The sequence below is a fragment of the Mirounga angustirostris genome, unplaced genomic scaffold (assembly GCF_029215605.1).
Source record: "Mirounga angustirostris isolate CCGP_5_RB_7025 unplaced genomic scaffold, mMirAng1.0.hap1 SCAF_16, whole genome shotgun sequence".
Classification (NCBI taxonomy): Eukaryota; Metazoa; Chordata; class Mammalia; order Carnivora; family Phocidae; genus Mirounga; species Mirounga angustirostris.
In genome coordinates this window covers 13,301,935-13,329,639 of record NW_026991724.1, presented here as the reverse complement: position 1 = coordinate 13,329,639, position 27,705 = coordinate 13,301,935, and the positions used below count along the sequence as shown (strand labels likewise).

The window sequence follows — 27,705 nt, the reverse complement described above, 5'->3', positions numbered from 1 at the left end:
TAGGGTGAATGAGGCAGAAGAGAGAGTAAGTGATCTAGAAGACAGGCTAATGGAAAGGAAGTTGAGGAAAAGAGAGAAAAACGACTAATAGTCCATGAAGAAAGGCTTCAAGAAATTAATGATGCCATGAAACATACCTATGTCAGAATTTTGGGGATGCCTGAGGGTGAAGAGAGAGAGAGAGGGCCAGAACGTATATTTGATAAAATTATAGCTGAGAACTTCCCTAATCTGGGGAAGGAAACAAGCATTCATGTCCAAGACGTAGAGAGGACCCCTCTCAAAATCAATAAAAATAGATCAACACCCTGACATATAATAGTGAAGCTTGCAAATTTTAGAGAAAAAGAGAAAATCCTGAAAGCAGCTCCAGACAAGAGGCTCCTTACCTATAGAGGGAGGAACATCAGACTAACATCAGACCAATCCACAGAAACCTGGCAGGCCAGAAAGGGCTGGCATGATATATTTAGGGTACTCAATGAGAAGAACACGCAGCCAAGAATATTTTATCCAGCAAGGTTGTCATTCAGAATGGAAGGAGAGATAAAGAGCTTCCAGGAAAGACAGAAACTGAAAGAATATGTGACCACCAAGCCAGCTCTGCAAGAAATATTAAGGGGGATCCTATAAGTGAAGAGAGAGGCCCATTGTAACATAGACCCGACAGAAACAGCGACAATCTACAGAAATAGGGACTTTACAGGCAATACAATGGCGCTAAATTCATATCTTTCAATAGTTACTCTGAATGTAAATGGGCTAAATGCTCCAATCAAAAGACACACGGTATCAGATTGGATAAAAAAGCAAGACCCATCCATATGTTTTCTACAAGAGACTCATTTTAGACCAAAAGACACCTCCAGACTCAAAGTGAGGGGGTGGAGAACCATTTACCACGCTAATGGACCTCAAAAGAAAGCTGGGGTAACAATCCTCATATCAGACAAATTAGATTTTAAGCCAAAGACTGTAGTAAGAGATGAAGAGGGACACTATATCATACTTAAAGGGTCTATCCAACAAGAAGATCTAACAATTGTAAATATTTATGCCCCCAACATGGGAACAGCCATTATATCAACCAATTAATAACCAAAGTAAAGAAACACATTGACAATAATACATTAATAGGAGGGGACTTCAAACCCCCACTCACAGCAATGGACAGATCATCTAAGCAGAAAATCAACAAAGAAACAAGAGCTTTGAATGACATACTGGACCAGATGGACTTCATAGATATATACAGAACATTCCATCCTAAAACAACAGAATACTCATTCTTCTCGAATGCACATGGAACATTCTCCAGAATAGATCACATACTGGGTCACAAATCAGGTCTCAACCGATACAAAAAGATTGGGATTATTCCCTGCATATATTCAGACCACAATGTGTTGAAAATTGAACTCAATCACAAGAGGAAATTTGGAAGGAGCTCAAACACTTGGAGGTTAAAGAGCATCCTAGTAAAGAATAAATGGGTCAGCCAGGAAATTAAAGAAGAGTTTAAAAATTCCTCAAAAAAATCATGGAAACTAATGAGAATGAAAACACATCTGTTCAAAACCTTTGAGACACAGCAAAGGTGGTCCTAAGTGGGAAGTACATTGTAATACAAGCCTCTCTCAAAAAATTAGAAAAATCTCAAATACACAAGCTAACCTTATACCTAAAGAAGTTGGAGAAAGAAGAGCAAATAAAGCCTAAACCAAGCAGGAGAAGAGAAATAATAAGATTAGAACAGAAATCATGAAATAGAAACCAGAAGAACAGTAGATAAATGAAGCTAGAAGCTTGTTCTTTGAAAGAATTAATAATATCCATAAACCTCTAACCAGACTTATCCAAAAGAAAAGAGAAAGGACCCAAATTAATAAAATCATGAATGAAAGGGGAGAGATCATGAGCAACACCAGGGAAATATAGACAATTTTAAGAATTATGAGCAACTATATGCCAACAAATTAGGCAATCTGGAAGAAATGGATGCATTCCTGGATACTTATAAACTACCAAAACTGAAACAGGAAGAAATAGAAAATCTGAACAGACCAATAACCAGCAAGGAAATTGAAGCAGTAATCAAAAACCTCCCAAAAAACAAGAGTCTGGGGCCAGATGGCTTCCCAGGGGAATTCTACCAAACTTTTTTTTTTTTTTTAAGATTTTATTTACTTATTTGACAGAGAGAGAGAGAGAGACAGCGAGGGGGAACACAAGTGGGGGTTGGGGTGAGAGAGGGAGAAGCAGGCTTCCCGCTGAGCAGGGAGCCCAATGCGGGGCTCGATCCCAGGACCCTGGGATCATGACCTGAGCTGAAGGCAGACACTTAATGACTGAGCCACCCAGGTGCCCCTCTACCAAACGTTTAAAGAAGAAATAATACCTATTCTACTGGAGCTGTTTCAGAAAATAGAAATGGAAGGAAAACTTCCAAACTCGTCCTATGAGGCCAGCATTATCTTGATCCCAAAACCAGACAAAGACCCCCATCAAAAAGGAGAATTACAGACCAATATCCCTGATGAACATAGATGCCAAAATACTCACCAAGATCCTAGCCAATAGGATCCAACAGTACATTAAAAGGATTAGTCACCACGACCAAGTGGATTTATTCTTGGGCTGTAAGTGTGGCTCAACATTTGCAAATCAATCAATGTGATAGATCACATTAATAAAAGACAAGAATGATATGATCCTCTCAGTTGATGCAGAAAAAGCATTTGACAAAATACAACATCCTTTCTTGATTAAAACTCTTCAAAGTGTAGGGTTAGAGGGAACATATTTCAATATCATAAAAGCCATCTACAGAAAGCCCACAGCAAATATCATTCTCAATGGGAAAAAACTGAGAGCTTTTCCCCTAAGGTCAGGAAAATGACAGGGATGCCCACTCTCACCACTATTGTTCAACATAGTACTAGAAGTCCTAGCCTCAGCAATCAGAGAACAAAAAGAAATAAAAGGCATTCGAATTGGCAACGAAGTCAAACTCACTCTTTGCAGATGACGATACTTTATGTGGAAAACCCAAAAGACTCTACCCCAAAACTGCTAGAACTCATACAGCAATTCAGCAATGTGGCAGGATACAAAATCTATGCACAGAAATCAGTTGCATTTCTATACACTAACAATGTGACTGAAGAAAGAGAAATTAAGGAATCAATCCCATTTACATTTGCACCAAAAACCATAAGATACCTAGGAATAAACCTAACCAAAGAGGCAAAGGATCTGTACTCAGAAAACTATAGAACACTCATGAAAGAAATTGAGGAAGACGCAAAGAGATGGAAAAACATTCCATGCTCATGGATTGGAAGAATAAATATTGTTGAAATGTCTATACACATTCAATGCAATCCCTATCAAAATGCCATCAACATTTTTCACAGAGCTGGAACAAACAATCCTGAAATTTGTATGGAACCAGAAAAGACTCTGAATAGCCAGGGGAATGTTGAAAAAGAAAAGCAAAGCCGGCGGCATCACAATGCCTGACTTCAAGCTATATTACAAAGCTGTGATCATCAAGACAGCATGGTACTGGCACAAAAACAGACACATAGATCAATGGAACAGAATAGAGAGCCCAGAAATGGACCCTCAACTCTATGGTCAACTAATCTTCGACAAATCAGGAAAGAATATCCAATGGAAAAAAGACAGTCTCTTCAATAAATGGTGCTGGGAAAATTGGACAGCCACATGCAGAAGAATGAAACTGGACCATTCTCTTACACCATACACAAAGATAAACTCAAAATGGATGCAAGACCTAAATGTGAGACAGGAATTCATCAAAATCCTAGAGGAGAACACAGGCAGCAACCTCTTTGACCTTGGCTGCAGCGACTTCTTCCTAGAAACATCGCCAAAGGCAAGGGAAGCAAGGGCAAAAATGAACTATTGGGACTTCATCAAGATAAAAAGCTTTTGCACAGCAAAGGAAACAGTCAACAAAACCAAAAGACAACCGACAGAATGGAAGAAGATATTTGCAAATGACATACCAGATAAAGGGCTGGTATCCAAGATCGATAAAGAATTTATCAAACTCAACACCCAAAAAACCCCCAAATAATCCAGTCAAGAAATGGGTAGAAGGCATGAACAGACATTTCTCCAAAGAAGAGATCCAAATGGCCAACAGACACATCAAAAAATGCTCCACATTACTTGTCATCAGGGAAATACAAATCAAAACCACAATGAGATACCACCTAAACCAGTAAGAGTGGTTAAAATTAACAAGACAGGAAATGACAGATGTTGGCAAGGATGTGGATAAAGGGGAACCCTCCTATACTGTTGGTGGGAATGCAAGCTGGTACAGCCACTCTGGAAAACAATATGGAGGTTCCTCAAGACATTAAAAATAGAGCTACCCGATGACCCAGCAATTGCACTACTGGGTATTTACCCCAAAGAGACAGACATAATGAAACAAAGGGGCACCTACACCCCAGTCTTCATAGCAGCAATGTCCACAATAGCCAAACTGTGGAGATGTCCTTCAACAGATGGTTGGATAAAGATGTGGTTTATATATACAATGGAATATTACTCAGCCATTAGAAAGGATGAATACCTACCATTTACACTGATATGGATGGAACTGGAGGGTATTATGCTAAGTGAAATAAGTCAATCAGAGCAAGACACTTATATGGTTTCACTCATATGTGGAATATAAGAAATAGCACAGAGGATCATAGGGGAAGGGAGGGAAAACTGAATGGGAGGAAATAGAGAGGGAGACAAACCATGAAAGACTCTTGACTCTGGGAAACAAATTGAGGGTTGTGGAAGGGTAGATGGGGGTGGATAGGGTAACTGGGTGATGGGCATTAAGGATGGCACATGATGTGATGAGCACTGGGTGTTATATGCAACTGATGAATCACTGAATGCTACATCTAGTTATATTATTTGAGTTACACTACCGATATGATTGCTATCATATTATTTAGATTTTTGCATCTGTTTTTAATTTTTTACATTGCATTTTTCTGGTTTTGGTATCAAGAATATCATATTCTTATAATATGACTTAGCTTTTCCTCTTTTGAATTTTTGAAAAGATCTTTATATAATCTACATAAAGTAGGATCCATTCCTCGGTGAAAAAGGCATTTAGTCATAGGAATTTCATGTGTTTATTGAGGGCGGAAGATGTACAAGAAGTGATGAAATTTTAACTAATGATTCATTTTGTATAATGATTTAAATTTTTCTAGAAATTTTTCATTTTATCTAAATGCAAATGTATTGGCATAAAACTATTCCAAATAGTTTTGTATGATTTTAAAATGTTCATACACTAATTTCTGCTCTTAGTTTTACCATTTTTTCCAAGTTTTACCATTTTTTCCAAGTTCTTTATAATCATTTCATTCTTTTTCAAGAAACCTTAATTGGAATGTTTAACAATATTTTAAATCTTAGTTTAATCATGCCTTTAAAGCTTATAAATATTCTCTTTTTGCAACATTTTAGCTCCATAACAATCATTTTGTTTGTAATACTTTTTTATTATAAATATTTGGTAAACTTTACTGTGATTTTCTTTTTAATATATGAGTTATATATGGGTATATATTCTTAATTCTTTACATTTCCCCTTTTTATAGAATTTTAATAGATAACTTTTAACTACAATGAATTTGGAACACATAGTTTCCATGACACATAGTCTTTGAATTTGTGTTTTGGGAGACATAGTTATGGTTGGTTTTTATAAATATTTCACATGACCTTAAAAAAGAATATAGACTCTAGTGATTGAGTGTAAAAGACTAACTGGCTGTGTGTTTGTATTAGATCAAGCTTATTGATGATATTGTTTAAATCTTTTATGGCCTTACTAATTATTTGTATAATAGTTTCATTTTTCCTTGTAATTATGTCAATTTTTTCCTCCATATATTTCAAAGCTATGTTAATAGGTGCATATAAATTCATGACTTTTATTTCTCCTTGGTATATTATTCCTTTTCTCATAAGATACTGTGCATTTTAATCCCTAAATACGTTTTCTGACTTAAATTCTGTTTTGCCTGATAGTAATATTGTTACATCAGCTTTCTTTTAGTTAGCATTTGTCTGGTATATCTTTTCATTCCTTTATTTTCAGATTTGTGTGTGTCTTAGTTTTGTGTGTCAACTTAAAAATCTCTCTTTTTTTTACTTTTTTATTGTTATGTTAATCACCATACATTACATAATTAGTTTTTGATGTAGTGTTCCATGATTCATTGTTTGTGCATAACACCCAGTGCTCCATGCAGAACGTGCCCTCTTTAATACCCATCACCAGGCTAACCCATCCTCCCACCCCCCTCCCCTCTAGAACCCTCAGTTTGTTTTACAGAGTCCATCGTCTTCATGGTTCGTCTCCCCCTCCGATTTGCCCCTCTTCATTCTTCCCCTCCTGTCTTCTTCTTAAAATCTCTTTTAAATAGCGTATGACTAGATTTTTTAAAATCCAGTTATAGACTCTGTCTTTTATATTTTTAAGATTTTTATTTATTTATTTGTCAGAGAGAATGCACAAGCAGGGGGAGTGGCAGGCAGAGCAGGAAGAGGGAGAAGCAGGCTCCCTGCTGAGCAAGGAGCTTGATGTGGGACTTGATCACAGGACCCTGGGATCATGCCCTGAGCTGAAGGCAGATGCTTAACCGACTGAGCCACCCAGGAGTCCCGATAGACTCTTTCAATTGAGAAGTGTATTAGTTTTCTGTTGCTGCTGTAACAAATTTATAATCTTATAGTTCTGGAGAACATTAGTCTAAAATATATCTATAAAGCTGTGTACTTTTTTGAGACTCTGGAGAAGAATCTAATTCCTTGCCGTTTACAGCTTCTGGAGGCCACCTACATTCCTTGGCTTGTGACCACTTCCTCCATCTTCATAGCCAGCAGCATACCATCTTCTCTACTTCGTGACTTCTGCTTCCATCCTTATATCTCTGACTTTGACCTTCTTGCCTCTTTCATATAAGGACCTTTGTTACCACATTAGGACTATCCCAATAACCCAGGATTATCTGTTCATTTCAAAATCCTTAATCACATCTGAAAGTCCCTTTTGACATGTAAGGCAACATATTTATAGATACCAGGGATTAGAACATGGACATCTTTGAGGGCCCATTATTCAACCTTCCATACCAAGACCTTTTAAAATCTATTATAAGTGATGTATATGAACTCAATTTTACCCTGTCATTTCCCATATACTATGCTGGGTTTTTTTCTTTATTTCTTTTTCTGCTTTGTATTGTATTGATGAATTTTCTCCAAGCCCTCCTCCAACCACTACTACCTCTCATACATTTTTTCTATAGTCATTTAAAATCTATAGATCTTATTTTAAGTGGCTCTGTTTACATTGCTAAGAAATAAATCATATCTTTTTCTAACAATAATGAAAGAATCTTCATCCTCCTTAAGAATAAGACAAGGACTCCATCACCCATTTATTATATCTTGATCTTTCCCTACTTCCATAATTTTTCTATTATTGTATAGAATTTTGGATCTTCTCTTCTTTACCACAGAGTTATTGATTTTGTCAGTAATTAACTACTCACTAGTTAACAAAATCATTTGCTGATTTTTATTTATTCTTTTGTTTTTTGTATCTCTCTGCTTCCTTCTTGGTTTGTATTGCTTCTTGCTAAATTATATACCTCTAAGTTCTGTGCTCTATAGAGGTCTCATAATTTATGTATATTTGACTATATCTTGATTTCACCTTCACTCTTGCATGATAGTTTAGCTAAGTATGAAATTCTATATGACGGGATTTTTTCCTTTGAAGATTGATCTCTGGCATCAATTATTGCTGATAAAATTCCATAGTTAGTCAGGTTATTACTCTTCTATAGATCATTTCTTTTTCTCACAAGGTGCTTTTAAGACTATGTTTTTATTCTTGATTTTCGTAGATTTCTCTTTAAATGCATCGGAAGATTTGACCCTTTTAAATACTGGAAATTTTTTGCCATTATCTCCTCAAATGTTTCTTCTTTGCCAGTCCTTTATTTCCTACTTTGAGCAAAATACACAGACACACACACACACACACACACACATTCCACTACAATTCTACATGTCTATTTTTATTTCTCATTCATATCTTTCATCTCTTTATCTCTTTCTGATGCCTCCTCAGTGGCATGCTCTAGTTTACAGATTCTGCCTTTGATTTTGGCAAATTTAAAGTTTATATCATCTATTTAATTTTTTAGTTCTATATTTTTCTTTTTTTTTTTAAGATTTTTATTTATTTTTTTGACAGAGAGAGAGACAGCAAGAGAGGGAACACAAGCAGGAGGAGCGGGAGAGGGAGAAGCAGGCTTCCCGTGGAGCAGGGAGCCCAACGCGGGGCTCAATCCCAGCACCCTGGGATCATGACCTGAGCCGAAGGCAGATGCTTAACGACTGAGCCACCCAGGCGCCCCTCAGTGGCTATATTTTTCAATTCCAAGATTTATAATTGATTACTCATAGCCACTATTCTTGATTCATATCTGGTTTTGTTTCATAATTTTTGTTTTATATATATTATACCACCCTGCATCTCTTTGAGGATCTCAGAAACATTTTCTAATCAATTTCACTTAGTTCTATAGATTGCTTGAGAATGAATTCATTAGCTGATAGCTTGCAACTGTCCTTCTTAGGATTTGGAATTTTAAATAATAGATTAATCTGGCATGAGGTGTATTTTTTTCTCATTCTCAGTAGTCTTGCCTCCCTGTCTAACATTTTCTTCATTTGCCTTCACCCTGAACAACTATCTCAAGCCCAGAATCAAGTGTTGATCCTTTTCCCCACAATGGGGATATTGGAAAAATCACAGATTCAGTCATTACACTTGACAGTGGCTTGACATAGGGCCTATCTACATGACCGTCTGTACTTCACCACCACCACTGGCACAAGTGTGTGTACACTATTACCTTGGGAACATCACAGCTTTGTTCGGCCTTCTTTCAAATTCAGGGAAGCTCTCTTGGCTGGGAACACTGGCCCTTATCCCTTACTTCCTGAAAAACCTTTTTCGTTTTCATTTTGTCCCTCAAGCTTCTTTTACTGACTCTAGGACCTAGAGCCAAGGAGGTCTGTGGCTTCAGGACCCTCTTATTGCTTCTGTTCTATTTCTGGTCGATACAGTGTTGATCTTGTTTTTGAGTATAACCATGCCTGGTTCTTCCTAGTTTCAAAATTGTATCTCTTTTTTCTGTATGTGAGAGTGAAGGGTGTGTTTTAAAGCTTGATTTATAGTCAGTCCTCTTAACTAATTTTTACAGTGCTTTATATACTATCAGTGAGTACTTACAAAAGGGTAGTGAATTACGTCTTTATTTGGCATAAGGGAGCAGAATTCTTATATCTTTGCCTTAGTTATGAGGAAATCTATAAAATATGAGAAATCTACAAATATGAGAAATCTATAAAATAAATTCACAAGAATAGGAAAATAAGAGAATAACATTCTAGGGTGCCTGGGTGGCTCAGTTGGTTAAGGGACTGCCTTCGGCTCAGGTCATGATCCTGGAGTCCTGGGATCGAGTCCCACATCGGGCTCCCCGCTCAGTAGGGAGTCTGCTTCTCCCTCTGACCCTCTCCCCTCTCATGCTGTCTCTCACTCTCTCTCTCAAATAAATAAATAAAATCTTTAAAAAAAAAAAGAATAACATTCTAGTTTATCATGGTGGGCGTCTTTTCTTTAATACATAATGTCATAGCCATTCCCAAAATGGATTGTGCTTTTCCTGAGAGCCATTCCAAGGGACTTATTCATTGACTAGAGGATACCAATGGCAATAATATCAAGAGACTTACCGAAGCAAAGGATTTTGCTTGACAGGGAGCTGTGAGCCTCTTACCCTGACTCTCACTTGAGACTTCTTTTACTTTGGCAAAGCTAAAGTGAAACCCAGAAGACAGATTCCAGCAGGTCATATTGATTATAAAACACACTGAAAAAAGGAAAGCTATCGATTGAATGTTAGGTAACATGATGGGTCAGCACCTTCCCTGAATTTAGAACAACAGCTCTACTGATTGAATATGATTAGCTTAAATGTAAGCTAAAGCCAAAATGAAAGGAGGAGGTTTTGTTCCTTTGTTATTAAAGGGCTATCTAAAAAATAAAAGAAAAATATGTGAGTTTCTTTCATGCTTTGCAAGACTTTCCATCTTCATTCTGCCTCTCCCAGCTCTTAATTAGCTTTAGCAAATTGTTTTTTCTATTTAATTATTATTCAGGCTTACAGTTAATACTTGTCACCACAGAGGGCGATTAAGGTAAACTTCCTTTATATTGATCAGATATGTTTTTTTCCCAAATTCCACCTTCCCTCCTCCATAAAAATTTATAATTTCTTCTCCATTACCAGCATCATCATCTAATCAATTGTTATGGACTAAACGTTTGTGTCCCTGCAGAATTCATATATTGAAATCATAACCCCCAAAATGATGATATAAGTGGTGAGGGGTTTGGGAGGTAATTAGATCATGAAGGTAGAGTCCTCATGAATAGGACTGGCACCCTCATAAAAGAGACCCCAGAGAGCTCTCACCTTTTCTATCATGTGTTGATACAATGAGAATAATGGCTGTCTGCAACCTGGAGGAGGGCTCTCACCAGAACCTGACCATGTTGACTCTCTGATCTCAGACTCCCACCCTTCAGAACTAGGAGAAATAAATTTCTATTGTTTATAAACCACCCAGTCTATGTTAGAGCAGCCTTAACTGACTAAGTTACCAGCTCATGTCACTTTTAAAGGATGGCTGTCACTGTCATTATCAACTAAAGAATTTATTCCGACTGTGCACTGAGAGCAGACAGTCATATTCAACAATAAGCTAGTATAAAATGAAATAAACACTTTCATATAACAAAAAAAGACAAGAAGGTTGTAATAAGTATTATGGTGTAAAGGTTTATTAATGGTATGAAATCCCCAACCCACATATGTCAAGATTATATGATGTTTTTCAGGGAGAAAATCATATTGTTTCTTAGTTCCATTTCCTCTTCCCTGTCACAAGCAAAAAGACAGAGACTGGAGGGGCATATATGACATGGTAGAGCTCTTCATAGGATGGCACTGGTGTCTTTTTGAGTGTCATTTGTGATGAAATTGTTGTATGCAGCATTAAGTTTCATACTTTGGAAGAAAAAAATCCCCCTCTGGGATGTTAGGACATTAAATTGGGATGTGTCTGAGAGGGAAGGGCAACATTATCTGAGGGCGGGCATGGTCATTTGTCACACACAGTTGTCTAACATATGGTAGTCACTCAACAAAGAGTTGTTTAGTATATGAGTGTTTAAGTAGTATTTTGTACTATCAAGAGTAAGGATGTTGTAGTCGGGCAGATCTGGAATGGAGTCCTGACTCTATATGCTCTAACTCTGGGAAAGTTATTTAACCTTTCTAAGACTGGCTCCTTCCCTTTAATTGGAACTAATAATGGCATCTAGAAGATTAACCATGATAATATATCTAGATAGTGCCTGGTGAAAAATAAGCATTTGGCATTAAATAAATGCTAGCTTTGATTATTAACATTGACAGACAAAAAGATCTAGGTGAAATGACTTGTGGAAAGACTTAAATCTTTATGACAGTATATCTTAAGGTCTTTTATATTATTTTCTTAGATAAGAAAGAGAAATAAATAAGGCACACTCAGAGAGGTCCTAAGGTTCCAAACTAACTGATCCATACAGTACAGAGCTCTATGAAATAGGAGCTCTAATGCTACCTTTTTCCTCACTTTTCACTTGTTTCTCTAAATATTTGACAGTGAAGTCTTCTTGTGAAATAGAAAATATTTGCATTAATGAATGCATATATGTTCTTCCACATCAAAGAAAAGAGGTTTATTAGAAAATAGGTTAGTATTTAGAATTTTCAAGTTCAATAGGTTTCTGATTCTCTATCTCCTTGGAGTTTATTTATTCATTTATTTGTACAGATGGTCCCTGGAATCTGTGTAAGTCATGTCTGCATGCTTAGGAGCTGTCCTCTTTCCTTTTAGTTAACTATCTTCATGCTTTGTGTTTGATCTGACACCTTTTGCTGAGTTTTGAGAAGGCAGTGACTTTCAGAAAGAACATTACAATCCTTGTTTAAAGATACATCCTAGTAGCCTGAAAAGATTGTTGGTACATATTACTTAAGAGCGATGTAAATTACATATATCTGGCTCCCTCATGCAACCAAATTCAGCTGGCCTTAAAATTCTTACAGACATCTTCCCCCACAAATAGGGAAATCAAGAGGTAGGACAATTACTTGACCACTAAGAACCTTCAGCAGATCAGTGACCAATCCCTTCCTATTCAATCTATTATGCCAAACTACCTCTCTCTAAGAACAAGAAGAAAATCTGGGAAAAATATGAAAAACTGTGTTTAAGAGCACCAAAGCCAGTGACAAACAAAAAGAAAAAGGAAACAAATATATGTTCAGCATTTGTAACTGTTTTCCCTATGGAATTGCTGCAGAGGTTGAAAATCTGAAAAGAGCATTCAGAAAACTCACAGGTCTAGGAAGATAAAAACTGAAATCTAGACTGGCTAAAGATATAAAAATTGGAGAAGATTGGACTTGGTAAAACTCTCAGACTTTTGGTTAGGACTTTGATAAAGCTACACCCTGGGAAAAAAGTAAACTAGCACAGACCCTCATTTCAAATTATTTTAATCTCTGCCTGGATAAAGAACATCTAGAATTGCTAGTTCTCCCCACATCTTTCCTAGAAGCAAATATATAATACTCTCACCAAAGGAAGAAAACATTATTCTAAGCTTTAAAGTATTTTATGTATCTACAGTTTTTATATACAAAGTCTAACAGTTAATTTAAAAATAACCAGCCATACAAGGAGATAAGACTACTGAACAGAAAACTATGATATGCTTAATATGCTCAAGGTACTAAAAGGCAAGGTTTAAAATTTTGGTAGAACTATGGAAAGTATAGAAGAGAACCAATGGAACTAAAGACCTGAAAAATACAATTGAAATTAGGGACTCACTAGATAGGTTTAACTGCTTATTAGATACAGATGAAGAGAAAATTGTGGAAATGGAAGATAGGTCAGAAGAAACCACCCAAAATGAAAAGCAAGAGAGATAAAAGGATGAAAAATGTAGACGAGTTGGTCAAACAAACAAATATACACAAAGGGTATGGTTATTGGAGTACCAGAAGGAGAGAAGAGAATGGAGCAGAAGAGACCATGGGTGAGACATCAAGCCAGATTCAAAAAGCATTATAAAGCAAGATAAATATAAAGAAAACCACATCTAGGCACATTATAGTTGAACTGCTTAAGACCAGAGAGTAGATATTAAAGGCAGCCAGAGACACAAAGACAGTTTACCTTAAAAGGAATAATCGTCAACTGGCTGCTGATTTCTTTTTTTTTTTTTAAGATTTATTTATTTATTTATTTGAGAGAGAGAGACAGCAAGAGAGGGAACACAAGCAGGGGGAGTGGGAGAGGGAGAAGCAGGCTTCCCGCTGAGCAGGGAGCCCGATGCAGGGCTCGATCCAAGAACCCTGGGATCATGACTTGAGCCGAAGGCAGACACTTAATGACTGAGCCACTGGCTGCTGATTTCTAAGGCACTGCTGAGAGCAGGGTACCATTATGAAAATAAGAGGACTACCAGAAAGTCTTCATCCTGAAAGGCCCCCTTCCTCCTCAATCCTCAGCACATGGGCAGCAGATTGGAATATTCTCTGGGCAGTTTCACCAGCCACAAGGAAAGGCAGAAATAAACTGATAGTTGGGCATCTAAAATATCTGGTGGCCCTTGCCCAAGCACATATGGTTTTAGTGCTTTACAAGTACTTAACTAAGCTGCATCAAGAAAGCCTATGAATTGTGTAAGACTAATGAATCACAGACCTGTACCTCTGAAACAAATAATACATTATATGTTAAAAAAAAAAAAAAGAAGATAGTAGGAATGGAAAAATGAAGGGGGGGAAATCAGAGGGGGAGACAAACCATGAGAGACTATGGACTCTGAGAAACAAACTGAGGGTTTTAGAGGGGAGGAGAGTGGGGGGATGGGTTAGCCTGGTGGTGGGTATTAAGGAGGGCATGTATTGAATGGAACACTGGGTGTTATATGCAAACAATGAATCATGGAATACTACATCAAAAATAATTAATTAATTAATTAATTAAAAAAAAAAAAGAAAGCCTGTAATACAGAAGCAAGAAACCAGAAAACATAAAGTTGAGAACATGGAGGAAACAAAGGCAATACAGTGAGAAGAAAGCTTAAAGCAAAATGATCATTAGTAATTTCAGGAAAATAAAAGATGACTTTGCATCCGTGAACAAGAACAGGGTGATATTTTTTTTAAAGGAGCAATAAAAATGTGGTTATAGAAGTTAAAAATAAAATCATGAAAGGTAAAATTTTGATAACAGAATTGGAAAATAAAATTGAGAAGCTATCAGAGAGTAGAACAATAGGAGAAAAAGCTAGAAACAAGGAGAGAAAGATTAGAAAATTAGATGATTTTTTTCAACATCTCAAAAATCCAAATAAGTACATCCAGAAAGAACAAATTTAAAAATGGAGGTGAGGAGATTATGCAAGAAATAATCCAAGAAACGTATCCAGAACTAACAGAGAGGAATTTATGGAAAATATTCATCAAATATGCTGCATAATTGATGAAAATAGGCCCATGTGAAAACACATCTTTAAATTCCAGATGGAAAAGTATTAGTGCTCAAAAAGAAAAAACAAATCAGGAACCCAGAGTGACCTCAGACTTCTAGACAGCAACACTGGAGTGGAAAAAAAGACTTTTTGAAGGAGAATACATCTTAGTCTTGAATTCATCAACCAGCCACAAGATTAATCAAATGTGGGGTTAGAATAAAAACATTTCAGGCATGCAAGATCTCAAAACGTTTACCCTCCATGAATCCTTTCTTGGGAAGGTAGTGAAGAACCTTCTCCAGCAAAGTGAGGAAAACATGAGATATGAGGTACAAAGGCTCAGACCCAGGAAAGAAGCTCAAGGAATACCCAGGATGTGCTGTGTGGCATTTTTAGGATGCCAGATGTGTTGCAGGCCCACAGAGCAGTCAGGTCAGACAGGAGTTGCAGAACAGATGGCTCCAGGAGAGATTTGTCTCTAAGAAAATGGAGCTGATAGAAAATCGGATGTTTTAGAGAGGACATTTACTGCTTTGAGAGTTTGGGGATGTGTCCATGATAGATACATTAAACAACAAAGACAAGACAATAATTCCTGGGAAAATAAAAGTTGTACACAAATGGAAATGTAATCACAGTATGCTTTTCATAGCTCAGCTGTGAATAGTATTTGCATGCTCATGGTGTAGATTCTCACCAGAAAATAAGTTTTAACTATATTGGGAGGATGAGGGGAAGAAAGTGATGGAGAGAGGGAGAGAAGAGAGCTGTCATTGTCTTCTGTAGAGAGAAATAAGTTGATAATGCTCAAACTGAAAAGAAGTAGCAGTAGGTTCCTTGGAGGAAGGCAAACGCCATAAGAAAATGCAAAAAGAATTGACAGCAGTTGCCTCCGTTAATGGACAAGGATAGGAAAAATGGGGAAGGGTGGGAGAGTGGGTTCGAAGGACTACTGTTTTTCATGTCTTTTTCCTAGAACCATTTGACTTTGCAGATTATTTGTATGTGTACATTTCATAAAAATTTGAAAATTTCAATCTTGCTGCAGGAAAGTATTATAGTATGCTATTACCATTTATGTAAGAAAAAGTAGTATATATGCAAATGGACTTTTTTTTAAATTGTATTATGTTATGTTAGTCACCATACAATAATACATCATTAGTTTTTGATGTGGTGATCCACGATCCATTGTTTTCGTATAACACCCAATGCTCCATGCAGTACGTGCCCTCCTTAATACCCATCACCGGGCTAACCAATCCCCCATCTTCTCTCCCTCTAAAACCCTGTTTGTTTCTCGGAGTCCATAGTCTCTCATGGTTCATCTCTCCCTCCAATTCCTCCCCCCATTTTTCCCTTCCTTCTCCTAATGTCCTCCATGATATTCCTTATGTTCCACAAATAAGTGAAACCTTATAATTGACTTTCTCTGCTTGACTTATTTCACTTAGCATAATCTCCAGTCCCATCCATGTTGACGTAAAAGTTGGGTATTCATCCTTTCTGATGGCTGAGTAATACTCCACTGTATATATGGACCACATCTTCTTTATCCATTCATCTGTTGAAGGGCATCTCGGCTCTTTCCACAGTTTGGCTATTGCGGACATTGCTGCTATGAACATTGGGGTGCATATGGCCCTTCTTTTCACTACATCTGTGTCTTTGGGGTAAATACCCAGTAGTGCAATTGCTGGGTCATAGGGTAGCTCTATTTTTAAATTTTTGAGGAACCTCCAAACTGTTTTCCAAAGTGGCTGTACCAACTTGCATTCCCATGGATCAGAAGAATAAACATTATTAAAATGTCTATGCTACCCAGAGCAATCTATACCTTCAATGCCATCCCAATCAAAATTCCAATGACATTTTTCAAAGTACTGGAACAAACAATCCTAAAATTTGTATGGAATCAGAAAAGACCCCGAATTGCCAAGGAAATGTTGAAAAAGAAAAACAAAGCTGGGGGTATCACGTTGCCTGATTTCAAGCTATATTACAAAGCTGTGATCACCAAGACAGCATGGTACTGGCACAAAAACAGACATATAGACCGATGGAACAGAAAAGAGAACCCAGATATGGACCCTCAACTCTATGGTCAAATAATCTTTGACAAAGCAGGAAAAAACATGCAATGGAAAAAAGACAGTCTCTTCAATAAATGGTGCGGGAAAATTGGACAGCCACATGCAGAAGAATGAAACTCGACCATTCTCTAACACCATACACAAAGATAAACTCAAAGTGGATGAAAGACCTCAATGTGAGACAGGAATCCATCAAAATCCTAGAGGAGAACATAGGCAGTAACCTCTTTGACATCGCCCACAGCAACTTCTTTCAAGATACATCTCCAAAAGCTGGTGAAACAAAAGCAAAAAACTTTTGGGACTTCATCAAGATGAAAATCTTCTGCACAGCAAAGGAAACAGTCAACAAAACAAAGAGGCAACCCACAGAATGGGAGAAGATATTTGCAAATGACACTACAGATAAAGGGCTCATATCCAAGATCTATAAAGAATTTCTCAAACTCGGGGCTCCTGGGTGGCTCAGTCGTTAAGCGTCTGCCTTTGGCTCAGGTCATGATCCCAGGGTCCTGGGATCGAGCCCCACATCAGGCTCCCTGCTCTGCGGGAAGCCTGCTTCTCCCTCTCCCACTCCCCCTGCTTGTGTTCCCCCTCTCGCTGTGTCTCTCTCTGTCAAGTAAATAAATAAAATCTTAAAAAAAAAAAAAGAACTTCTCAAACTCAACACCCAAAAAACAAATAAGTCAAAAAGTGGGCAGAAGATATGAAAAGACACTTCTCTGAAGAAGACATACAAATGGCTAACAGACACATGAAAAAATGTTTATCATCATTAGCCATCAGGGAAATTCAAATCAAAACCACATTGAGATACCACCTTAACACCAGTTAGAATGGCCAAAATGGACAGGGAAAGAAACAACAAATGTTGGAGAGGTTGTGGAAAAAGGGGCTTTTTTTTTAAGTCATAAAGAATCTCTGGAAAGATACGCAGCAAACTGCCAAGAGTGGCGGCCTCCCGGGATGGCAGCTAGTGGCTATCAACAGACAGGAGAGAGAGAGAGAGACTCTTTACCCTTATACTCATTTGAGTTTTACATTGTGTACCTGTATTATTTATTTACAAAGAAAGACTTCTAAGAAAGAAAGAAGCCAGGAATGAAATAGAAGCAAGAGAGCAAACAAAGTTAAAATTACATGGGCTCTAAAGAGAATGCCCATATCCTTTTAGGACAAGTTCTTTCTTCAATAAATGTAAGTGCACGTCTTCTTATAATGCAATTGACATTATCCTTGTAGAACAAATGGAGGAAGAAAAAAACCACTCACAATGCCACCAAACATATAACCACTGTTAAATTTTCAGTGTATATCTTCTGAACCGTCACTGTGTGTGTGTGTGTATTTCTACCCCCTCTCATGGGATAATCCAACTTCATTTCCAGCTGTTTTCACTCAACAATGAAGTGTAGTCACTTTCAATATGAATCATTAAGGAACATTCCTGTTCAGATCATTTCAGTGACTGATTTTATTGCATCACTTGGCTCCACCACAGTTGATTTAATTAATCCCCTACTAGTAGATTGCTTCTAATTTTTCACCACCATAAACCGTGCTCATGTCCTAATTGCTGATCGCATTCCTCACCGTTTCCTAGACTAGACTTCTAGAAATGCATTTGCCGGGTCATATGACATGAACATAACTAAAAGGCTTAATATATCTTAGGAAATTTTCTCCCAGAAAATTTATACCAATTTACATCCTACCCCCAGCAATGTTGAAGAATGTCACCCTCTCCCAGACCCTTGCCAGCATTTGGTTTGTTTTTGCCAAATCTGGCAGATGAAAAAAAAAATGTTGTATTGCTAGTGTTTCTTTGGCTTACTGGTAAGGCTGAACATTTTCATATATTTATTGACAAAAAAAATATTTTTTGAACACCTTCCCCATTCCTGGTACTGTGCTAACTGAAGTGAGAGGCATAAAAGCACACAGAATGGTCTCTTTCTTTGAAGGGTTTACAATCTCAGAAAAAGAAATGAATACACAACTGATACAGTATTACAGCGCACTGTATTATGATATGTCACCACAGAGGAGGAAGTGATTAACTCTTCTATAAAACTTAAAATGTTCGGGGCGCCTGGGTGGCTCAGTCAGTTAAACGTCTGCCTTCGGCTCGGGTCATGATCCCAGAGTCCTGGGATCAAGTCCCGCATCGGGCTCCCTGCTCTGCGGGAGGCCTGCTTCTCCCTCTCCCACTCCCCCTGCTTGTGTTCCCTCTCTCGCTGTGTCTCTCTCTGTCAAATAAATAAAATCTTTAAAAAAAAAAAAAAAACTTAAAATGTTCATACATAAAACATTTGAATGGAGACTTGCAGGATAAGGAGGAGGAAGACGGGGAAACGGGGTGTACGATCCCACAGAGTAGCATAGTTAAGTGCAGTGATGATGTACAGTATACTTGGGAGGGGTGAGTGAGCTGGTAGGGCCAACGCCAAGGGTGCATTTTGGAAATTGACAGTGCCTAGAAAGGAAGCCTAGAAAAGTGCGTTGGGGTCCTCTTCTGAAGAATTTGGAATGGATTCTCCAGACTAAAGGTATACCAGTCTTGATTACAGGCTGCCATGTTGCAAACAGAAAAAGTGGCAAATACCCACCATGAACCCTGGAAATCACATGTCAAGTTGGGGTGTGTGTGTGTGTGTGTACATTTTCTGTGGTGGGGTTCCATAGCATTCTCAAAGGGGATAAAGGATTCAACACCATTGGTCCAGACCATGGAGAGCCTTCCAGTATCTTCAGCAGGAGAGGAGCAGGATCAGCCCTGTGAAAAAGAACCGTGTCACTAATGTAGACTGGGGAGGGCACAAGCAGGAAGAGGAACTGGATGTAAAGTTTTGAATGATAACGTTAATAATACCCACCATTTACTGAGCACTTACTCTGTGGTAGACAAAGTGCTAGAGGCTTGGCTCCTGTTTTATTTCATCTTCAAGCAGCACATTTAACAAATGAGGAAACTGAAATCGATTTTAAAATTAATCCTGGATCACCTGACTACAAAGGGTAGAGTCCACAGTTGACCACCAAGTCATGTGACTTCAAAGCCCACTCTTTTAAACATTCCCCTCCACTGCCTCCCTTGTAAAGCTCCGGCACCATTTCTTTCGTACTTCATCTCCTAATTCTCAGTTAATTATTTTAAGTAATAAAGTGACTCACTTCAGGGAAGATAATCAATTGAGTTGAGATACCATATTTAGCAGACAAAAAGGAGAAAGGCCTTGGTGACTGTTCATTGTTCTTGTTCCACAAAGAATTGATCGTCTGCTGAGATAATAGTATTAATCCAAAGAAATCCCTAGCTCTGCACATTGGTTCCTGTTGTTATTTGTGTCTTCTCGTTCCATGGAAGGAAATTCTTGCAGATTTCAACTGGCAAACAAGTCATTTTGAAGAAAGTACACAGCATTTTCTTCAAGCTCCATGGTCATTAGCACTATGGAAGAGGAGGTCTGCCTGAGTATATTCACTCTCATTTATTGTTGAAATGACATGTGCAAACAATAGCATTCACTTCTGTCTTTTGTGGCAAATATTAAATACACCATGATGAAACTTATAAAAGCTCTGACTGTATTACCTTGGGAGGTGAGTGCTGCCTAAGTGCACTGATGCACTATTATAAAATAAAAAGCAGATGTTATCTTCAGACACGTGACACCTCAGGGTGTCACACTCATCACCAGCAGGCATGGAATTCTGAATTGCAGATGATTACCATCTTTCCATCTTTCACAGTCCTGTGCACATGCATGTACTAACCTTTCATATGTGTTGTTCATGGGCTGCTCTAAGGACTCAGCCTTTTCACTCCCAATTCACAGAAAAAAACAGAGGCACCTGTTTTGCTGAAGTTTGGATGGAAGGCTTAGGAAAGCCCATTTTTATCATTTTGGGAACAAATATGTGAAACCGTAAGGACTCATCTGATCCACTAAGGATAATCTCCCCACCTTTGTTCGGTTTTTGTTTTGTTTTGTTTTGTTTCAGAGGTAATTTAGTGATTCATCAGTTGCATATAACACCCAGTGTTCATTACATCAAGGGCCCTCCTTAATGCCCATCACCCAGTTACCCCATCCCCCTACCCACTTCCCCTCCAGCAACCTTCAGTTTGTTTCCTATAGTTAGGAGTCTCTTATGGTTTGTCTCCCTCTCTGTTTTCATCTTATTTTTCCTTCCCTTCCCCTATTTTCATCTGTTTTGTTTCTTAAATTCCACATATGAATGAAATCATATGATATTTGTCTTTCTCTGACTTATTTCACTTAGCCCTCTAGTTCCCTCCACATCATTGCAAATGGCAAGATTTCATTCTTTTTGATGGCTGAGTAGTATTCCGTGTGTGTGTGTGTGTGTGTGTGTGTGTGTGTGTGTACCACATCTTTATTCATTTATCAGTGCTCGCTTCGGCAGCACATATACTAAAATATTCATTCATCTGTCGGTGGACATCTGGACTCTTTCCATAATTTGGCTATTGTGGACATTGTTGCTATAAACATTGGGGTGCATGTGCCCCTTCAAATCACTATGTTTGTACCCTTTGGATAAATACCTAATAGTACAGTTGCTGGGTTGTAGGGTAGTTCTATTTCTAACTTTTTGAGGAACCTCCATACTGTCTTCCAGAGTGAGCCCAATCCCTTCTAAGGGCTCATCTGATCCGCTAAGGATAATCTCCCCACCTTAAAATCAATGGACGTAGGACCTTAATTCCATCTGCAAAATCCCTTCACAGTAGCACCTAGATTCATGTTTGATTAAATAACTGGGAGAAGATACCTATACACTAGGAGATGGACATCTTGGGAGCCACCTTATAATTCTGTCTATCACAAATCCTTACAAGCTGCTTCTCTTCTGTAAAGGGTAGTGTCTGTTATAGGCTTTCTTAGCATCCCTCTTTGTTTTCTCAGTTTTGTAATCTATTATTTTTAGCAAATATTGTTGAGCCTAGGGACAGCTGGGTGGCTCATTCTGTTAAGCGTCTGCCTTCAGCTCAGGTCATGATCCCACAGTCCTGGGATTGAGTCCTACGTTGGGTTCCTTGCTCAGCAGGGAGCCTGCTTCTCCCTCTGCCTGCCGCTCCCCCCTGCTTGTGTGCTCTCTCTCTCTCTCTGACAAATAAATTTTTTTAAATCTTAAAAAAATACTGTTGAGCCCATAATTATGTGTCATGTGGGACATTTCATATTTTGATGAAATGATGACAGTGGCTGTCATTTGTGAGGACTTACTATTTGTCAGATGCTGCTCTGAGTTTCACAGCATTACCTCACGAGAAGCATCACCACAATCTGCGCAGAAGGTGCAGCTGGTGTCACAAGCTCCAAATGGGAACGCTGAGCCTGGGCATGGTTAAGTAACACGCCCAAGATCCAACAGTTCGAAAGCTTTGCAGCTGGGACTCAAACCCACATCCCTTTTCCTTCAGAGCCCTCCTTCCTAACCTATTTCCATCAGTTGTTGTTTTACTCTTTTGGAGTTTTGAAAGGTTGTGGAATGTCCTCCATAGCTATGATGATTATCATTCATCCATTCCTTCATCAGATCTGCAATCTAATAACAGAAAATATCATATATGCCAAGTCCTTCCTAGCAGCAAAGGACATCCCTAAAAGTCAAATAGCAAAGAGACACAAGGGTGTTGGGGCAGTTTAAAGCTTGACTTTGGGGGAGGATAGTCCAGTACCTTAGCAGCTGGCATTTTAATGTGCCTTGTTCGTGGATTCTAGGATGTACTTGGCTGCCTGGTTTTATGCCAAACATTGATTAATAAGCTTCATCAAAAAGAAAACTCACCAATTCAGCCCTGGAGAGCAACTTCATATCTTCTTTCCAGGGCAGCCAACCTGTGTCAGCAGGAATCAGAATAGAAATGGTACCCATCCATTGAAAACTAATGTCCCCTGACTTGAAATAGCACTTATGCTGGTGACACCATATCTTCGTTGTGAACAGAGGATTGACCTGTGCTACTGGCTAGAGGAGGAAAATAAATGGTTATAACAGGAGAGATGACATTGACAGAAACTTCTTCCAAAAGGCATTTGCTTTTTGATAAAAAAAGGGACAAAAATGACATTGATTTATGTTTTAATTGTAAGCTGAGTCTCATAAATGAGTAAAACTATGTAGAGTGCTCCAGGGCCACTAATTTGGGAAGAAGGGCCAACAGCTGAGATGACCTGGCCTAGAACTTTCTTATTTTCTCTTGTAGCTGCCCCTCCACTTGTCCTAACAGCAGGTAGGTAATAACCCCAGGCCTGCAATTCCCATAGGAGTTGAAATGCCAAGTTATGCATCCACTTCTGTGTTCTGATGGAGTAAATTCTTCACCTTCCAAAATCTGAGATCCAGGTCAGTTGGGAGAAGACCTTAAGGATCTGGGAGTAGACTTAACCATCAGGATGACTTTAGCAGCAAGCAGCTAGTGATTCACAACACCCATTCCCTTTTACTCTTGGACTTGGAGCCAGATGACATTTCTCAGCCTTTTTTGCCGTTGAGCATGGCTATGTGACTGAGTTTTAGACAGCGGAAGTGGCAGAAGTGATGTGTAACATTTCCAGGGTCGGTACATAAAGTTTCAGTATGTGACCCTCCATCCTCTTTCTTCTCTTCTTAGCCAGCTGGATGTCAGTGTGTAGAGTGCTGAGATCCTGCAAGTTAATCATGTCACAATCAAAGAATTTCAATATCCTCTGTTCTGGAGAAGCATCTTGTTCTTTAGGTTTCCCTGAAGCACTTCACCCCAGCCTCCTCTGACCTACATTTTTGTCGTTCACTTGTAAAAGCAAGAACATAATAGGTGTGTTTAAAAGTCACTTGCACACAGCTGGAGAAAGAATTAGTGAACTGGAAGATAGCTCAGAACAAATCCAAAATGAAGCACCAAGAGCAAAAGAATGGAAAGTGCAGATGGGAGTCTAAGAGACAGAGGACACAATAGAAAAGCCATACACACACAAGGATAGGGAAAGGGAATGAGGCAGAAAAAATATTTAAACAGATAATAGCTGAAAATTTTTCAGAAATAAGAGATATCATGGGGCGCCTGGGTGGCTCAGTCATTAAGCATCTGTCTTCAGCTCAGGTCATGATCCCAGGGTCCTGGGATCGAGCCCCACATCAGGCTCCCTGCTCCGCGGGAAGCCTGCTTCTCCCTCTCCCACTCCCCCTGCTTGTGTTCCCTCTCTCGCTGTCTCTCTCTCTGTCAAATAAATAAAATCTTAAAAAAAAAAAAAAAAAAAGAAGAGCTATCAAAGCACAGATTCTAGAAAAGTAGCAAATTCCAAGCAGGATATGCAAATAAACTCCTAATTAGACACCTTATAGTGAACCTGCCCTACAATTAAATATAAAACAGATGAACATAGGGGAAGGGAAGGAAAAATAAGATAAAAACAGAGAGGGAGGCAAACCATAAGAGACTGTTAACTCTAGGAAACAAACTGAGGGTTGCTGGAGGGGAAGTGGGGGGGGGTGGGGTAACTGGGTGATGGACATTAAGGCAGGCTCTTGATGTAATGAGCACTGGGTGTTATATGCAACTGATGAATCACTAAATTCTACCCCTGAAACTAATAGTACACTATATGTTAACTAAATTAAATAAATAAGTAAATAAGTAAATACAAGGGGAAAATCTTAAAAGGAGCCTGAAAAAAAAGATTACCATCAAGTAAGCAGAATTTATATTTTTATAGTAAATAAGATCCTTACAACATTTTTATGACTTGACACCTTAACCAAATTTTTAACTTACTTTGGAGCCTGATTATGCTATTTGAGATTTTCTTCTAAAGCTAGGATGCTGGATTCAAAGGGCTGTTAAGCAAAAGAGGGTGCTTCAGTTTATCCTATTTAGCTCCAAGGGATTGGCCAATACCAGTGTTATGGAGGATACAAAAAAAGCCTCTCTACTTAATATAAGGAAGGGATAGCAAACAATTTGTGTTGTTAAAATCTGGAATAAGTTACTTTAGTTGAGAATTGAGTTTTCCTACATCAAAGGTAGATACATTAATTCATTTATCAAATATTTATTAAGCACTTATAACTATGTACCAGTTATAAGTGCTGGGGACATATATCAGTGAACACCAACAAGAACAAAAAACATAAGCATCCCTTCTGTGGAGAGCTTATATGCTAGTGCAAGGAAACAAACAAACATGATAAAGAAATCAGTTATACACAATGTTAGTAGATGGTAAGTGCTAAGGGAAAAAAAATAGAACAGGGCAAAGAGGATCAGGATTACTGGGGGAAGGTTTGTAATTTAAAATATGATGGGCAGAGTTGGCTTCGTTGAGAGGTATCATTTGGCCAAAGACCTTAGGGAGGAAAGAGTGAGCTATAAGAGTCTAAGTGGTTAAAGGAAACAGATTGGTGGGCATCAATTCCAACTCTATAATTCAGTCCTGTCATATATTTCAAAATAAGTTTGAAATTTTAGCAAACAAAATTCCATTGATTATTATGAAATAATATATATAAAAACTTCCTGTATTGTGTTCATTAATGAAAGCTGTTCATCCTCACTATAACATCATAGAAACTTTGCCCTTGAAATACATTTGTTTTGAAAAATTACAGATTCCAGGAAGGATGTTGTACCTTCTGTCAGCATCTCAGAATTTGGAGATTAGAGCAGATAATTAGTATAAGCTTCTTAGAGAACTGGACTGTCATCTTGAGAAAGAGATATAAAGAATCTTCACAGAGCATTCAAAAGTGGAATTGTAGGTTTGCTCTTCAGAATCAGACTGCTTTTTGAAAAAAAGAAAAGCCAACAAACACCCAGTTGCTTTGATTAAGAAAAAAAAAAAGTTTGTCTCTGATGTGGAGTTCTGCAGTGCCAGCCATTTGAAGTCTAGAGGGCTTTGACATGAGCAGAATGAAAAGCCAAGAATATCTTCACTGTTAACTTGTAGTCTTGTGTTGCAGGCACACACAAAGTCCCTGTGGACGATTGAACCCAGTAAAGGCATGGTTCCCCCGGAAACCGATGTTCAGCTGACACTGACTGCCAACCTGAACGACATCCTGACCTTCAAAGACACGGTCATTTTGGACATAGAAAATAGCAACACTTACCGGATTCCTGTCCAGGCTTCCGGAGTTGGCTCCACCATCGTCTCAGATAAGCCCTTTGCTCCAGAGCTCAATTTGGGAGCACATTTTAGGTAGGGAGACATCCTGGACCAATTCTTACAGATACTACAGATGTTGCATTAGCTGACCATCACCTCTACTTGGAAAAATTATTTTAAGTAAATAGAATTAGTGTCTTCAGCCCGCCCCCCTTCCTGTCTTCATTCTCCCTTCAAATGGATACATCAGCCACAAGAAGACATTTCCTAGGCACAGCATAGTGGAGTTCTCCAAGCTGTGTCCCTCCACACTAGAGAAGAGACTTCTAGAAGTGCATTTTTCTCTCAAACATACAATGGCTTCTTTGTGACAAATTTAGAATCTCAACCATGACGTCTCCTCTTTAATTCCAAAGCACTGCTAATTCCTCTCCATGAATGTAGAAAATACAGATGCAACTTGGTGGTGACCTAAATAGAGTATAACTTGGAAGGTTAAAAAATTTATTGTATATTATCAGTTATTGCAAGGCCAGTAATTTTTCTTGTATTATGTCCTCTGCTTGTCTCCCCACCCATGCACCAACAATTGAGAAGTTTGCAATTGTCTCCACCTGAAAAGCTAGAGAATCTCCATATTTATATAAAAGGTGGTATAGGATAGACATCTTTGAGCAGAACAGTCTAAATGCAGCTCTGAAAATGTATGAGGTTTGAATGCTAACAGTGGAGGATATATATGGCAGTTTATTCACGGTTCCTCAGAGGAGTCACATGGCTGCCACTAGTCGACTCTTGGGGGCCAGTTGAATTTGGCCTGTTGAAATACTGTGAACAGATCTCAGAGGGGTACTCCTGCCTTCTGGTGTAACAGGCCTTGAAACCAAGATGGACACACTATACTTAGAGAATATGTGCCTGACAAAAGTCAGTTAGGAGCCCTCCCCAAAACCCCATCCACACCTCCTTTCCTCTGCTCCATCTACAACACATGACACTTGATTGAAGATACATTAACCAATAGGCATGAAGTAACAGGCGAGTCAGATAGTTGACTTTCATTTGTTTTCAGAGAAGCATCCAATTACAGTTTTTGTGTCAGCTAGGTATAAAAATGCTCCTCTCCACCCGTCTATTGGCCATAAGCTAGGGCATGTTGTCATTGCGTACCATGCTTCTATTTCCAAATTTCTTGTTAAGTGAACTCAAATATAATTATAGAAAACAATATACTGCACGCCAGTCTTAATTACATGTTCTCCTTAGTCTACAAATAGTGTCACAAAGCCCCAAAGGATTTTCTGACACTTGCCTAGAAATGGAGGGTTAGCTAATAGTTGTCTATGAATGTAGAAGCAAACTGCAACTTTTAGCTGCCAATTTCTCCTCTGGACAAACCCTGCAGTTATTCTTTTCACCATAAAATCATAATGCCAGCAATCCCCAGGAGAAGTGTCAAAAGCAGGGGTGGGCAAAGTGCAGCCCACTGCCTGCTTCTATAAATGAAGTCTTATTGGCACATGGCCATGCCCGTTCCTATACAGACAGTTTCTGTGGCTCCCTTCACACAATGGAGAGTTGAGTAGTCATGACAGACCACATGGCCCAACAAGTCTGAAGTATTTATTGTTCATCCCTTTACAGAAACAGTTGGCCAACCTTTTGAATGTAAGGGTCTGAAAAAATACCCATATGGCGCCTCTTCTGGTTGCATATTTTGGGGCAACTCCCTAAATTTTCAGAGCTTCTA

General features: G+C 38.5%; 1 protein-coding gene across 1 annotated transcript in view; it reads left to right on the top strand.

Annotated features, from left to right (window-relative positions):
- The window catches only part of HYDIN (HYDIN axonemal central pair apparatus protein), a 358,851-nt gene that overhangs the window by 168,720 nt on the left and 162,426 nt on the right, over positions 1–27,705 (top strand). Inside the window, exon 19 of the mRNA XM_045890776.3 lies at positions 25,810–26,048. Coding sequence (XP_045746732.1) covers positions 25,810–26,048 — 239 coding nt within the window. The remainder of the gene's footprint in view (positions 1–25,809; positions 26,049–27,705) is intronic.